The sequence below is a fragment of the Equus przewalskii genome, chromosome 17 (assembly GCF_037783145.1).
Source record: "Equus przewalskii isolate Varuska chromosome 17, EquPr2, whole genome shotgun sequence".
NCBI classification, from domain to species: Eukaryota; Metazoa; Chordata; class Mammalia; order Perissodactyla; family Equidae; genus Equus; species Equus przewalskii.
Window position 1 is genome coordinate 41,885,038 of NC_091847.1, and position 17,489 is coordinate 41,902,526.

A 17,489-nucleotide genomic window follows, 5' to 3' on the forward strand; every position below is an offset into this window, starting at 1 on the left:
CATTCTTGTGTTTTGGCATGTTTTTCATTTAGAGCTTATTGGATCTTAAATATCGTACAAATCTAGTAGTTTTATAAATTGGAATCTCACATCAACTTAGAGAAACTTAGAAACAGCAGCAAATGCCAAGTGGAACTGGTAGCCTCAGTGACCACCTGTGCATAAGACAAGAAACACTCAGAACGACATACAGCCTGACATGATCATTGGTCTTTATGGTGGTGGCCTCCAGTCATCAAGATGCATTGAATTATGTTCTTTCCCTGCTATTTAAGAAACCATTTTTAGCAAGGTTTGCAATAAAAACTGTTCAAAAATAATTTTTAAAGTGATTTTCTGAAAGTCCTGATTAGAACTTAAAAAACAAACTTCTACATTCATATAAGAGATGTGAACACTTCTCCCTTCCTGTGGGGTCTGCACCCCTAGGCACTGGGGCACTCTAACAGGTGGTTTACAAAAGGAGTCTTAGCCATCCACGTACCTGCTGAGACTGCGGCTGTCAATGGCAGGGAAGTCTATAGCAGTATGATTAGTTCCTATGTTGCAAACTTTCCCTCAGATTTTTTCTCTAGTTTATTTGCCAATTTCTTTACCTTCCTTTTCAAATAAGCTAATTAAAAACTCTCATTGGAGAGTAAAATTTGTCCTATGTGGTTAAAATGAAATCTACTTTAACTTCAATCACATTATTACCATTTGAAACACTCATTATGTGAAAAATATGTGCATGGATTTTTTATCACCTTTGGGCTCCAGAGAAAACATTTAGCAGGTTTAGAAACTAAAGGAACAATGAATTCATAGAGTTTTAGTATTTTACAATAGTTGCACAATATCAAGTCAGATATTGTACTATTAGATACCACACAATGGTCTTAATATCTGTATAATATTGGATATTGAACATCTACTATTGTACAAGGATCTTATTAATGCCTGTAGTGTATCTGATGTTGCACAATATCTGGTTTCAATTAAGATAAAAGGAGAATGTCTATTTAATTTGCTGTTATGACTATTAATTCAGTCCTGGATGTGAACATATGATCTATGACTGTTGTTTCTGGATATAGAACTCTGCAAAGATGTGTCAAGCTACTCACGATGATGGAACTATTTAGGAATAGACTTATGACAAGAGCCCTACAGGTTTGAAGGTTGGTTTATGGTTCCAAGGGATGAGTGGGATTTGAGCCTTAATTAAGGTGAAGCTACTCAATGGCATGCTCTGAAAATACGGTTGAAGCTGAATTTCACAATCCTCTGTCCATTCCTATGCATGACTCACTGGTCTCATGTTGAATTGATGGATGTTTTTCTATGTCTTCCATTTTTAGATTTTTATGCTTTAGCTCACTCTGTCTAGGGTAACTTTTTCCTGCAAATGGTCTGAAGCTAAGTTAAACTTCATTAAATCAATTTTTTTAAAATGAGGCCATTTTGCAAATAATTGAACAAAAAAATCGCATTTTCTCAGTCATCTAGCTGAGTTTGCTAGGCTCAGTTGAGCATCTGAAATCTTTGCTTTCATTAATGTGGTCTTTTCATTAATATACTTATGTCAATGAAAAATAATTAGTCAAACAAGTGATTGACTTTGCCTTTTTTTTTTGCTTCTACTGAGCCTTCAGAGCTACCAAGATGATACTGTTGATATTATTTTTTCTTGTGAACCTCAGAATAGTTCCCTGTGATAAAACTATAAATTATGTATTATAAATAATAAAATTATTTTAAGTTGATTTTTCAAAAGCTATATATGTATGATAACAGAAATTGTATATGTATTAGATAAAAGCTCTATGAACTCCTTAATCTAACACATTTCTATGTATCTAGTTTTTTACAAAAACTGAATTCTCTCCATGTTTACAAGGCAGTCTGTGATAACAAGCAAAATAAACAAGAGCCTTTCTGGATAAACGTGTCCATATGCCAATGTGGTTTAGGTTTGATTCAAGACACAAAACTCATTACTTCTGGAAAAATGAAGGCACATTTATTAAATGACCAGGAGAAATTCCACAGTATGTAGAAAAGGAATAATAATACATAACTTTCTAGTTTACTTTCAATTTTTAAAAACAAGCGCAAGGAAGTTAAAATATTCTTTTAATTAAGATGCTCAAAGAAATGAAATAAGAAAAGTTGATGCAAGGGCTCCTTCAAGTTAGGATTTGCAATACAAATATTTTCATCTTTTAACAGGGTGAGCGGATGTGTTCACATCTCAGTTCCAAGCTGCCTCTTTCACTAGGCAACATCAGCATTTTTTAAAGCACATTTACAATGCGTTCCCATCACTCTTGCTGTGTTTTTGTAGCACCTATAGCCATAACTGGCACCTGGGGGCCTTGCATTGTTGGCAGTTTCCCTCTCATTTCTTTGGAGTCTATTCAACTGCTGTGGTTTTACTCAGAAGTCAGTGCTTTGCATATATGATTTCCTGAGACAGTTTGAATAGTCTTTCTCAGAAAACTGTGCCAGTCTGGCTGTGAACAGCTCTGCTCTGAGAGGAGCTGACAGTAGCCGGGTCGGGTCAGCGTGCTTGGATTCAGGTTCCTAGCCATGCCCTGCTAGCTTCTCTCTCTACCCTCCCTTTTCTTACTCCTGCTTCAGTGACATCGCTGCCCACGTTGTGCCATCCCTTTAAGGAAGAGAATAAGATTTGGTCTAGTCCAGTTAGAAAAAGTAAAATGCTGCCCAGGGAACCTATGCAAGGGTCCCATAGAAACAATTCATATTCATTGTTTCAGCAACTGATGTGGAAATTATTTTAAATAATAAACAAAATGAGACAATAATTCAAACTTCTGTAAGGTAATAATAATCTGTTGCAAAGGTAGAAGTCCCTACTTGGGGTTATAGATATGAAATTTGGAAACAAAGGCAACCTTAAATTTTTTCATTTGACTGTATTTCTTTTAAGATCATCATCTTGACAATGCAGTTTTGAGATAATGAGAATAAAAATGTCTTTTAATAAGCTTTAAATGGCATGCTGTTTCGAGGTGCTAATGTAAAGAGAAGCATTGTTGTATGAAGTGGCTCATGTGGGTATATATATGTTGGTGTGCTGTACTGCTGTCAATTCCATGGTCTTCATCTGTGTACCACTGGAGAGAGAGAGAAAAAGAGGTCGGAATTAGGAAGTCAGTTGTCTTTTCTCTTTTAAATTAATTCAGAGGAGCTCTTGAGCATATGTGGTATAAAACAGGATGTTTTAATTCCTGAGTCAGTTTATAAACTGAAATGTGATCAAAGAGGGTGTGTAATTTCCCCCGGAACGGTTCCAGTGCATGTTGTTCTGTCCTGCGGAAAGTCTCTGATTGTCCTTCGCAGGTGCTAAGAGAACTCACTGTGAATTTGGTTTTACTGCCTGGTGCTTTTAAGGATATGTATATTCTAATTAAAATATCCAAATCCATTTGGTTTTACTGCCCAGTGCTTTAAGGATGTGTATATTCTAATTAAAATATACAAATCCATTTGGTTTTACTGCCCAGTGCTTTAAGGATATGTATATTCTAATTAAAATATCCAAATCCATTTTCAAATTTGACTCAAAGGACACTTAGAGTCATGTCATGGATAGGAAGGGAATATTTACCCCATTAGGCCCACTAGTTTTAATTAAGTGTTATCAAGTGTCAAATTGCCCCTACACTACAGTAAGATAAATTGTATTAAAATAAATGTTTTTTTAAAAGCAATGTTTCCTAATATATATCACTAAGAAACTGGAAAAATCTATTTCAATATCCCATATATATGTTTAACATAAGTGAAGTCAAAAGTCAAATGCATTATTTGCCAACACTTACATTTTTCACTGGAATTTTTTTATCTGTATGTCTGACATTTATGTAGAAAGAGTTGATGACCTGAGGCAAAAATTTATCAACTCATACAGCATTAAACAAGTGGGAAGGCAGTGCCAGGCAAACGTATATTATGGAGACATAATTTAATTAGACAATTTTTAAAAGTTAATTTATCATGTCTTTTGCTTGAATAGTGGGGGAAAAAACCCCTCAGCCTCTTATAAGAATCTAACCCAAAGGATATAAACCAGGTCTTTTTTGTATGGAAAGACTGTCCCACTCCTACACAGCGGGCACCGTTTGAACTGAGCACAGAGCAAAGTGTATATGTTAGAAGAAAACGAGGAAAAGTAGGCTTTTCTAGCTAATACAGACAATTATTTTACACAAAAATATTTAGTGCAACACACATAAATATACATATAAATATGCATATATACATCTGTATATATACATATATGTGTACATGTGTATATATGTATAAAATACATGTGTATATATATAAAAAATATTTTTTCTTAATCTGTAAAGGTCTAGTGCAGAAAATGAATTTGACTTAATACCTAGAAACATCCTTCTGTATAGGCAACAACAGCTCTAACATTTCTGACTTTATAAAACAAGCCTAATTGTTTATTGCCTGTGGTTGTTCAACGAAAGATAACATGGCAATTGCAAAAGCCGAAGCATACTGATTATTAATATCCCACTGTTGTTAAAAACGGCTAGTAATACATACTAGACAGAAATTGATTTTCATTTGAGCTGAGCTATTATCATGCTGATTTCACTTTAGAATTACTCTGCCACACATTTACTGAGTGATTACTTTTGAATCAAAATAGGGAAAGATTGAACACTCACATAAATAGGAGAACAGTGTTCTGACACTCCCAGGATACACAATATTGTGCTTCTCAATCCCAACTCTCTAATATTATTGAATGTTACTCTGTATATGGTTCAAGGATATCACTTCTCCAACTTCTCATTAGATAAATTAAAACTCTTTTAATTCTTTCCTGTCTCCTGGGACCTCTGTGAGGAGAAGTAGCCCAGAGAGGGGAAACCAGACCCCACCAGCAAGTTCCCTCTCCTTGCACAAAGTTTTGCTATACCATTGCCTGGAAATCCACTCCAGCATCCACCAGGGCTTTGGAGAGCTGCGCTGACTGCTGAAAGTGGACGTTGTCTGCAGGGAGAGAAAGGAAACATCAAGTAACTAATAGCCGCTCCAGTTTTCTCATTTTCTCACATGGAAGGGTGGGAAAGGCACAAGAAGAAAGGGACTGTTTGAAGTTCTAGGACTCAGCATCCCATTTAGCCCAAGACAAGTGAGTTGTGGAAAGCAACACTGTTTTATTGAAGTAAATGTAACAGTCTTGCCCCTCATGCTTTTGTTTTGTCAGTAGTGAAATTGCAAACCTGTCTGTGATACTAAAAAGTCTAATTAACTGAAACTCACCATCTGCTGTTCCATGAATAAGGAGGTACTCAACTTGTTTAAAATTTTCAGCTCTGCTCATGACTGTTGAATTCTGGAATTGGGAAAAAGAATGTCATTATTCAAAAAAAGATCTGCCATAAACTGATTTTTCACTTCAGTTTACAAAATAAAATGTTTTCAGCTGGGGCCCCCTTTGATACAAAATATAGCAAACCGATATTCAAGCAAATGCTGTCTCCATGCATGGCAGAATGCACAGCATGCCCTGAGCCTGGGAGGCAGGACTGGAGAGAGAGGATGCCACATCTTCCCTGCACATGCAGGAAGAGGGCACCTGCCACCCAGGCTGCATGCAAAACCCCTTGAGCCCCAGATCCCAGATTGGCTTTGTCCTATGCATTAGCACAGGGCAGAGTCTCATATTAGCAATGTATGTTCCATGGGCTTATGCTGTAGTTCAGCCAAAAAGTGTATTGCCATGGCAACCATGTGTCACATGGTGCCATACATGCTACATTTCAAAGAGCCTGTACATAGCATTTGCAACTAAACATACTCTGCAATATGTCATATGAACTTTGGTCCACATTGCTAGGCTCCGAATGAGAAGCAAGCAGTACCTCTTTTGGAACAGATGTTTAAAACCTAGTCAAATGTAACATATGGGAGGGGAACGGGTGAAAAAGATCAAGGATGGCCTTAGAAAATCAGTGGGTTGTTGTTGTCGGCCTCATTCTATATTGGGGAAAATGTTACTGGAGTGAGTCATTCCAAGTCAGCCAGGGAAACAGGACCAAAAGGGTGGGGGGTGGGGGCGGGTTCAGCTTTTTGGAGATTGCTTCCTGGCCTCAGTCAGGTAGGACTTCTAGAATGAGGGTAAGATCTGGGATGAAAAAGCTTTTGAAAGCATGGAACTGGTCATCTGATCTTAATTTGGGGATGTTTGCAAAGTTGGGGTGAAGGTAAAAATGTCACAGAGACATTGTAGTGCCTTTGGGAGGGGGTGAGCTGGAGTCCGCTTCTATTGCCTAGTTATGTGTTGGAAAGAGGAAGGGCCAGTAGCCTCTCTATGGATTTAAAATCAGCCAGCTAGAGCTGCAGCATCTTGGTGAATCAAAGTCAACTTTAAGAGCCAAGGTTCGTATTTTGCAGATATCTTTGTAGCTAACATGAGCTTAATATTTTTGATGAGAACCCTGATGGTCTGGCAGGAAAGGGATGGGGCTAAACTCAGAGTGCTTGTATTCTAGTCCCCACTTTAATATTAGTGAGCTGTTCACCTGGAGACATGCTGATGTGAGAATGCTGTAACACAGTGTTTCTGGGAAAAAAAAATTCTGTCTACAACTTTCAGGACAGAGTCACCCAATGTGTTTCACTTGACTGAGGCTCCCAAGGTCAACTTGTCCTGGAAAGCCTTGAGCAAATGCCCTCCCATTCCTGTGTAGGCTGGATCCCATTTGTCCTGACCATATTGCATTTCTGACCCAAATTGAGAATTCACCCATGAACTTTCAGAATAAACACCTAGGACTCACTAAAAGTCACACTTTTATTTTACTTTATTTTTAGGAAATATTTTATCTAGTGTGATGTCCCAGATAAACCCATCCATGTATGAATCCACCCATCCACCCATCCATCCCTCCATCCCAATTTTACCCCATTCATTCTTCCATCTATTCACTCATTTTTTTCATCTAGTCAATCAATTTTTATTTGTCATATACCCTAATATACAATAGAAAGGGATTTGTCTATATTGATCATCATTCTTAGCGTCTAATAATCTAAATATCAATTAAATGAATAAATGAAAGAAATTTAAGCACTTATACTGTTCACTGTATTCAGTCCTAGTTTTGCAGAGGCAAGTAGTAACAGCTAGCAGAATAAAATACTCTCTTTCCAAAATTTGCTGAGACATGTTTTTCCCACTTTCAACCTATACACCAGGCCATTCACAATAATAACTAACATTTATTGAGTGTTTACCTTATGCTAGTCACTGCCAAGCATCATAGAGGATTTATAAACAGCACTGTCCTATTTAATCTTCATAACATTCCTGTGAGATAGGTCTATAGCAATCCTACTTTCTACATAGAGACACCGAGATTCAGAAGTGAGTAACCTGAACCAGGTTCCATCTGTAGGAAGCATCAGAGCTGGACATGAAGTCTGACGGGAGAACCCCTTTTACCTCCTATGCTGCTCACAATGTGGTCTTGCCGCAAAGGAACAGTGAGAAATCACTTGTTAATTAACTGTCCTGGAATTTGTAGTACAGAAATACTCTGGGAATCCTTTGGTTCCTGTGTCCCCATGGCTTCTCAGACAATTAATCAGAAGGGAGCGGTCTGCATAGCCCTACAAGATTTGGGAGGCGTGTTTTCTGAATGTGCAGCTGATGGCAGAGCGTAAGACAGCAATAGAACCCTGAGTAATTTTCCGCCCTTAAGAGAGGAAAGGGTCAACATCAATCTCCCTAAAGGACAGTGCAGGTTCTAAGCTGGAGACAGCAGAGGGTGGGGCTTGAACACTGACAGTGAGCATTAGTAATCGGAGCCCCAGGCCCTGGAGCCCCCGTTAGAGTCCCCCTTGGTGATCCTTTCTGCTGGTCTTGCTCTCAGCCTGTGCTGACTGCACCGCTGTTTCCTCCACCTTGTTTCTCCCCACATTAAATCTAGCTCTTTGCTTGCCAAAGATCATCAACTTTAACACCCAGATCTGACCCAAATATACAGCTGCGTCACCTCACCTCCGAAAGCCTCATGAGCCTCCCTGGTTTGGCAGCTTGAACAGCAAAAGCTGCTCCTACAACCTCCCTAAGCCATAAAACTGAGAAATGTCATTGAAACATAGAGTAATAGTTAGGAGACATATAAATACGCAGGACAGTTAGCAAGGAATGTGATAACTACTGGAGTTTGGACCAAAACAGTTTCTGGCTGCCTTTTTTTTTTCTTAAATGGAGTGAATACAGGCTGAAAGAAGACAATTTTTATAAACAAGTAAAACCCTGAGCCTAAGATAAATGTTGTGATGTACACACTGTAGCTGTGATGAACTAGACATGGTGAGAAATGCAACATACTGAGAAAAAGACGAAAACTGTGATAAAAGTGTCATGATGCAAATTGTTTTACATTAACAATATTACACTACAAAGAAAGAAAGACAAATACTTTAATGCAGCAAGAGAAAAATAAAACAAAAGCTTCCCCTGCAACTGCAAGATAAGTGTGCCATTTCCAATGCACACTTCCCCCTGCTCGCTGGCAGAAGCCTCAAGGAGACCTCTCTGTGCAAGGGAGACAGGCAGCCTGGAGGCACACCCCCACTGTCAGGCTCTCAGGCTGCAGAGAACATCTTGTTCCCAGAGAGATGCAGCTGTGGCACCTTGCCTCTGGAACCACCCCTCATTCCCCACTAGACTGAGCATCCTGGCTTCTCAATCAAGAAAGACCCTTGACAGTCCACTGTATGGGGCACTTTAGCCTGCGAAAGGCAACAGCCAAAGCCAGTGAAAGAAATGCATGCATTAATTTATGGTATGATTAATGATCGGAAATAATTTAATTGTGCTATTTTAACCCACCAAAATAGGATAATCCCCATTCGATGGAAACCGAAATAAAAAAGGAAATGGATGACTAAGTTAGAAGCCGAATAGTCTATCACCAACTACTAAAAAGGAAGCTCAGAGTGATAAATGGGCAAGGATGCAATGGTGGTGCAGTTGGCACTCTCCCGAGGCTAGAAACTTCCGGAGAGCCCCGCTGCCAGCAACAGTCTGGCAAAGCAAAGTGGGAAGGATTGGTCCAGTGGCAGTGCCGATTCCACAGCATCTCTGCGAGGAGCTTTTCCTTCAAACCCTAAGAAGAACCATCTGTAGCTGCTTGTTGGATCATGCTGGTTCCTCAGTTACCTTCCAACAAATAAATCTTTGTATTTTTGAAATAAAAGAGAGCTGATAAGAGTGGGGAAGTACTGTGAGAAACAGAAGGTCTAACAATTTTTAAGCTACCCTTTGTGCCATCTAGGAACCATAAGGACAGTTTGCTTTCTCAGGATAATGGTGGCAGCTGCCATGTTTTGAAAGCTTGCTTCATGGCAGGCACAGGTGTCTCATTTAATCCTTTCAATAACTGTGTGAGGTAGGTTTTACTGTCCCCATTATCTAGATGAGGAAACTGGGGTTGAGAGAGGTTAAGTAACCTCCCCAAGCTCCTACTGTGAGTAGTGGTGAAAGAGAATTTGAATACAGGTCTCTCTAACTCCAAAGCCCATTCCCCTGAACATCATAGTCCAGCGTTCCTTCACCTCACAGCCAAACAACTCATCACCATTTCCAGGCTCTTGTGGAAAGAGCAAACAGTCACTAGTGTAATGGACAGCCCAGTACTTCAGTGAGATATTATGAGTGCACTGACTTGCTCTATGCATTCTCCCACTTGCAACCAAAGCCTCCTAAATAACATTAAATGATGCTATTTTGGGAAGCACCATTAATGCCACAGAAAACAGAGGCCACAGAAACTTTTTAAGAAAAAATTAATTCAACCCACTATATCAGATGTTTTACTTGTTTACGTCTACCAAACAACTGTACCCGTGAGATGCCAAGGAAAGAGCTCCTATCAACCCGACAGGGGGCTCTACCTCAGGCCTCACCAAGCAACACTGGCTTCTTTAAAGATCACACAGCAGTCAACATTTTATCAGCACTCAACAAACAAGTTAAGGTTTGGCTTAAATCTGAAGGTCTCTCTCCCTTTGGCATATTCTGGGATAATAGAACAAATGTCAAATCAGTACAAGATGGCATATTTACAAAATTGCACCCTGTTTTGCATAACCTAACGATGCAGCAGTTCTTAAGGATTGAACATTTCAAATCTGCTAGCAGAAGACTGCCAAATCTATGACTGTTTCATACACTTGCCAAAAGCCTATCAAATTTTGAGCAAAATGCAAAATAAATCTCCTCTACAAGTTAAATCAGTCCCTTCTGTGTGTTCCAGGCTGCCCTCTTCTCTTGGCAACAAGGCTCAGGACTTGGGCCCCATTTCTCCTGCCCTTGATCTTATCCTTCTCTCTGCATGTTCATAAGCCCACTCCCTCCGCAGTCGTGTCCTGCCTCGTTGGCCACCATTTGGCCTGCCCTTCCCCCAGCCCTCCCTTGTGCTATCCCTTGGTTCATCGGACCTGCTTCACAAATCCCTAGGAAACCAGCTCTACCTGCTATTCCTGTGTCTTCTGTGCTGCTCTGCCTCGTCCCTCTGTGCAACCAGCAGAGAGCATCTACGCTCTTCCTCTCCGTCTTCCTAAATCTTTCTCCACTGGCTTCAGATAGGTGCCCTCTCCCTTTCCTAACTCTCAGTATCTATATGTTATATAACATGTTTGTGCCTCGGTTTCTGTGTCAGTCAAATGGAGATAATTAGAGCATTTATTTCAGAGAATCTGAGAGAGACTTGAACCTAATAGTCCATGTAAAGAGCTTAGAATAATCTCCTGCTGTAGAAGCAAGCACTTAATAAATTAATGGAAAAATAAATGAAATAAATGAAACTGGATCCCCCTGGTTGAGAGGAGTCGCGGGAAGGTGAACCTCTAACTTCTCGGCCACTTCCCTTCCCTCCCTACCTGCTCGGAAGGCGCAGAATTCCTGGGGCTCCATAGTCACAATTTGGAAACCACTGGTCTTTTTCCTACATATTGACCACTTCATCATACTTAAGTTCATGTTTTATTACCTGCTCTCTTTTATTTCTCGCCAAAAACTTTGTGTGCATGCTTTGTCTCACCAACAAGGTAACAATCTTCTGAACAATTAAGACACGACGCACCTTGAATGGGTGAATGAAAGTCTGCCACCTGTTAATACTTTTTGTAGGTTTGACTAAAAGATCTGTGACCGACCATGTGAGAGATCATTCATCAATGTTAGTCTGGAACCCACTCCTCAAGGTGTGCCCACAGTTGCTATTTTCTTACTGCTATTAGGGGTGAGGGTTATCTCTTTGGCTATCTGATTCCTTTGCTCAAATCTGTCACCATTTCTGTCGGCTGTGGACTGAGACTTATTGTAGAAAAGAGCTACACTGCCTATTAGCTCTGATTTGTCACTCCTCCACTTTGGCTGCCTACTTAGAGTTTCTGGGACCAGCTCCTTGGAGTTTTAGGGAGATGAACGTCTTCCTTCTTCTTTGAGTTCCTGGCATTCTGTAAAAGTGCTCCTGCCTTGCAACTTGGCAGTAAGTGGGTGATTATCTACAAAAAGATCCTCATGGAGTCACTGTTTAGGTCACTGCATTGGGTCCAAGCTGTAGTTCCAGGGTCCCCTATTTTAAATGGAAGCTTTGTAAGAATAGGAAAAGGCATTTGCTTTGGCTGGATAGAGCCCCAGAGGTGCATGCTTTAGTGAATGGAGCATAGACTAGCTTTCAGCAGTGCACAAGCTGAACAACTACACATGGCATCCCTGCCAGTTCCATTGGCATTTACAAATGGTTCCTCCAAGTCCCTTTCCTAAATGGTAAGTAGGACCTTCATTTCACAAAATGTGCTGCTCTTGGTGATGTGGGTTTCTTCAAATTCTTTCAAATCTGGGTCATCAATGACCTAATAATGAATCCTTTTTCTCATTTGGGTTTTATTAAAAATTGTATTCTCCTCCGAAGGCTGTAATTTGGCTACTGTATCAATGATGCTTTAGCTTGAAGAAAGGACAAAGATCAGAGCCTTGGTTATTACACACTTTGGGCATTCCCATCCTGGATGTGCTGCGGAGAGTCAGTCGGCCAGATTAAATGTGAATCATGTTCAAAATATTTCCTTCTGACCCATGGAAATGCATAGGGCAGTGAAAGCATCAAGGAACTGTCTTCTTTGTCTTTTCAAAGAGGGTGAGGAGGGAGGGAGGGAGAGAGAGAGAGAGAGAGAGAGAAAACAACCTGGGAAAGAAAAGTAAAAGAAAATGGGGTCCAGAGGGGCAGCTGGGGCCTTGGAGGAAAATAGAATCTTTGAATGTATTCTTGCCAGAGACAAAAGCACAGGCTCATTTAAAAAACAAAGGAGGGCAGCTTTATTCTAAAGCCTGCTGTGCACCAAATATAGGCACTTAGATTCAGTTCTCCACATTCCGAGGAAGCAACTTACCAGGGTGGAAACAATTCAGTTAATGCATTTGCCTCACTTTCTCCTGCCCACCTTAACTATCGCCCACCCAAATAATTCCTCTGAGCAACACATTGGGAACCTTTAGCTCCCTGGTACTGGCAGTTTTAATGTGTCCATTGCCAGCAATGAATTTTGTGCCAAGAAAACCCGACTCCTGGCGTGGAAGGATTAAACAGTCCTCGGGTACCATCTGTGCAGTGAAGTGAAAGAGTGACTTTGTGCACCCAGTGTGCGTGTGTTGCCATTGGCAGTAGGAAGTGACTTCTATTTACACGACCACCTTACGCAGCGAACACCTAAGGGGAAAGATGAAAATGGCCACCACAGTGGGGGGCTGAGTTAGGGAGTGGGGGATGTGTGTGGGAATGAGGAGCCTATGGGAAAGTCTAGAAAAAGATGCAGGTTGAAATGGCAGATTAAAACTAATGGTCCCACACAGGGAGGGCTAGTTGTATAGCAAACACCCCGTTGGCTGATATTCATCGAGGGAAGTAGGCTAGGTGCCGTGGACTTCCTCAGGTGTCAGGGTTTGGACTTGACTCTGTGCCTGCAGGTTCAAAGACTTTTCAGAATGGGATTTTTTTTTAACTCATCAGAACTTTTGACTCATCATCCACCAAGTTCCTAGAGTCAGGGTTAGGGGCGTGGGCGGTACACCTCTGATGTTTCAGGAGTTTTCAGTTCTTTGGGATATCTGAGAAAGCCCTTCAGTAACCCAGCAGATACGGCATACCATTGGAGGGGTGGTTTACAAATTTAAGCATCCTGGTTGGGTCATAGACAAGAAAATTCCAGCTGTAAAATGGGAGAAATGATGAAGACATAAAATTTTTACAATAATGTTTCCCTTCAGAAAGTTTTTAAATTAAATGAGGAAAGGTTTTAAGGTTTATACTTCATACTGGGTAATCCAAAGAATACATTGTTAAGTAAAGCCTTGAAGCTCACAATACTGCAGAGGGGGAAAAGGGAGCACAAAATAAGTATGAGTCCGAGATAGATAAACTGAGGATTAAGACATATATAAGGAAAATGTCATGGGAGTCAAAAGGGGAGGCTAGTCACTGGAAGAGCAGTACAAGTTTCCTAACAGATGGAGACGGAGGGGAAATAATATTCTAGGCAGAAGGAGCAGAGGACAAAGGCACTAAAAGAGAAGGCCTAGGAATATTCAGAGAAGATTGAACACGCAGGTAAACTGGATCACTGTAACAAGGTTACAATGATGAAAGAATGAAGGCTGGACGTAGTTGAGTCCACAGGAAAAGTCCACAAGAGTGTGATGGGTAGGGGTTAATCTCACAGCTCTGTGTGGTGCAGACTGGGATGGAGAAAGAAAGCTAAGGGGAGACAAATTGGATTATTATAAAAGGAGATAAGTCATGTGACAGTGGCAATGTGGTTACAAAGAAGGGAAAAGATGTCTAAGATAGCTTATTGGACATGGAGGAGAAAGAGTGGGAGGAATTGAGTCCAAAGTCTTATGTGGGACAATTAGCAGAAATGGGGACAATCGGATTATGGAACTGCTTTGTCCCATAATATAAGATCATTTGTGCACCTCACTTTACAGGTTGTTACTTTTCTAGCTTGATCGAAAAACAGAGATGAAAACACACATGCAGCACAAACACAGAAACATACCTCTCTTGCCTCTCCCCTCATGAGCCTTGCTAAATAAAGCTGAGAGTAAGGGGTAAAACTAAGCTGTCTGCACTTATCCTACAAAACTATAAATTTTGCTTGTTTTATTGTGCTTTGATCAAATCATTTCAGAATCCATAGTAATGATGACATCTTACAAAAACGCACAAATATTGCTCAGAGCAATGTATTAATATGCAGCCCATGTATTGAGAGTTGTGGCACAGATAAGAAATTGTGTTCTTAAATTATTCTTGTTTTTGTTTTCTTTCTTTTTAATTCACTGTCCTGGGAAGAGTTTTGAATTTCCTTTGGAGAATGTAAAGGTCAGATGATTTGTCTTGTCATCTGTAAGTTTCTGGGTTTTCAACTAACATGACAGATAGAATCGGGAAAGTTTTGGAAGGGCCAGCCTGCTAGAAGGGTCCCTAGTACTTATGCTACACTTCCAGCTGCATCAGCTCGACACCAAAGAGAGTGTTCTGGCTTTGCAGTGGCATCCACACTAGCACATGGGGCTGCCTGTGATAGCTGCACCCAGCCCATATTTCCAGTGCTATAGCCCATCTGCAGAGCAACCTACCTACTGGTCCTCCCATCAGGCAACTAGCCTGTTGGATGTTACTCAGTAATTTGGGTTCAAGGACTTTTCAGGGTAATGCCCAACTGTACCTATTCCTCACCTGCTTTACTCAAATCTTGTGTGAGAAAAACTGTACATATTTAGCTATGAATAAGAAAATTATAGGCTTGTATATACATCTTAATTATGATAATACCATAAAAGATTTTAATATATAGTTAAAGGTTTAGAGAGTCTTCTGGGCTCTAAAGGAATATGTTGAATTTGACATGTTTTCTAAACTGAAATTCTTATAATTAAAGTAATTATCTGGTGTTGCTTTGTATTTCCAAATGAATGCATATTGTGACCTATATAGCATACGATAAAGATTGTAATTATGCAGAATATAGTAGAGGAAGCTATTGGAGTATCTCTAAACCACCTGTGTTATTTCTTTTTAACAAGAATTTTGTTGGAAATAAAAAATATATATTTTCTAGAATAGATACACTTAAAAATGTTCTTAAGCCACTTATAAATAGGTTATAACACGGATCTAGTTCCTCATCTCTTACCCTGTAATGGTCAAGGTTGTCTTCTGGAGTTGGGAGACCCATGTAACGCTCTGTGTATATTGAGTCTGTGACGGAGAAAAGAAACAAACTTAATTCATACAATAAAAAATTGTCTGTCTTTTACTGGGTTACTTTATGTTTCTTTGTATGTCTTAACTTGTGCATGGGTCTATAGTGTTACCCTCAGAAATATCTCCTCCAGATCATTTTTATTTGGCTTGTTAATGCAGCCAGACTCCTGCCTTCCCACGCTGAGCCCTAGCACATCCCCACTGAGCCCCTGAGATGAGGGCAGAGGGAGATCAAACCAGATGATCTAAAACCCAACCAACAATGCACCTGCAGAGAAGTCACATGTGAAGTGCTAAGAGGTAAGGACTCTACATTATCATCTGACCCTCTGGAAGAATCTTAATTCGAAATCGCTTAAGGCCTCAATTGTCTTGAAGTTTTTGGTCTTGACACAAGTATATGTCCTAATTTAGGATACTCTCTTTCCTTTTGGAAACCCCTCATAATGTTCAATTACTAGCTGCTTACTTAAATCATATTTTTTTTTGGCAGGTTGAAATTCACCATAATGAAAAGAGAGAATTCAGTTTATCACTTATTTGCTGTATAACCCCCTATTGACTCAGCTACTTCATCATAACACAAGTTAAACATTTGTTTTCTCTCATTTCGTGGAGAGGCCTCAGTGTTGGTTATAACAGTTGAGTATTGTGAAACAGATTCTATTAGTATCTGTCTACTGAAATGACATAAGCTCTTGTATCTATAAATATGGCAGAAAAACATATGCATTATTAGTTTTGTTATTTTGTATAATTAAACATATTTTTGCCCTATTTTTAAAAAATTAAATCATATATCTCCATATATTCTATAATATATATCATATATATGATATAATATATATGTCATGTATATGATATATATCATATAACATATATATCCTAAAATATCAGTGAGAAAATTTACTGTGGCTGAATTCCAGTATAGCTTTAAAAATCTGAAATAACTGTTTTGAAAGATGCCCCTTTAAATGACCAGATTATGGTAATTAAATAAGCATAAGAACAATATGTTGCCATTGTGCTATTTACGTTAATGGCTGAATTTCACTGTAATTATACAAACATATTAATACTTATCTCATTAATTTTTTAAATGAATATATCATCTAAATAACCTTTAGCAAGATTCTGACTCTTTTTGAATGACTGGCATTGTAGATTAAAAACTTACATTGATAATGAGTGTTAGTTGTTCCACATATATTCTGTATGTCATTTCTATGGAAATCAAAACATTTTCCTCCAGAAAGAGTAACAGCAATATTTTATCATTTTGATTAAAATGAATACAGACTATATGTAATTTTACATGTCTAGAGGACCCTAACATAGAAAATATAATATTTTAAAAGACACTTTAAAATATAAGATCTTCCTAAAATCCACATATCTTTTAACATTTAAATATGAATAACTTAGGTTGTACATTTGATAGGGGGAGAAATGGCCTTTAAGGGCAAAATAAATTTTCCCCAGACACAGACTTTAATTCTTCTTATCCTAGGACCCAAAACCCCTTTCTTATTCTGCCAACCAGGTTTACACAAGTCAGAAGATCTGAAATTTTAAAAATAGCATTTAAAAAATGCATAATGCAGTTATTGTAGACTTTTATAAATATGCTTTGACATACATTTACATAATCCTTCTATCTGATCTTTGAGTAAAATTGTTCAAATTTATACATATATAAGAATTCTAGAAACTTCTTATATGTTAGGTTGGTCCATTTAATGAATTTCTTTTCTTATCATTACATGTTTCTAAACTCACAAAGATTGTTTCTGTTATTTTATTGACCACCAGAGGTCTCCAAAAACAAGCCATCAGACAGAACAATTACTATCAAGCAGAAAAGTATTATATGAAAACAAATCCATTGTGTGAGGATCAAATCCTAACTATGCTTTCCAGTTTTTTTTTAACAGAAAGATAGAGATGTACTTCCTACATTGGCTTCTCTTGACTTGGAGAGGCCTTAAAAAATGGTTTCCCACAGGACTGGTACTACCATATATTAGGACATAAAATATTTAATGAGCATATTCATTATCAATGAATTATCTTTAAATTACATAAAGGGCTTGAGATGGGGTCAGAAGAGGCACAAGAAAAGAAGTCATCTCCTCACCACCTCTGACTCTTCTCCCTACCTAGAGTTCCACT

General features: G+C 39.0%; 1 protein-coding gene across 1 annotated transcript in view; it reads right to left on the bottom strand.

The window, feature by feature from the left end:
- Positions 1-1,980: 1,980 nt before the first annotated feature.
- Positions 1,981-17,489, bottom strand: part of DPP4 (dipeptidyl peptidase 4) — an 87,060-nt gene continuing 71,551 nt past the window's right edge. Inside the window, exons 22-25 of the mRNA XM_070581403.1 lie at positions 15,247-15,311; positions 5,293-5,365; positions 4,946-5,019; positions 1,981-3,119 (exon numbers count right to left, since the gene is read on the bottom strand). Of these exons, the coding sequence (XP_070437504.1) occupies positions 3,018-3,119; positions 4,946-5,019; positions 5,293-5,365; positions 15,247-15,311 (314 nt within the window). The 3' untranslated portion in view covers positions 1,981-3,017. The remainder of the gene's footprint in view (positions 3,120-4,945; positions 5,020-5,292; positions 5,366-15,246; positions 15,312-17,489) is intronic.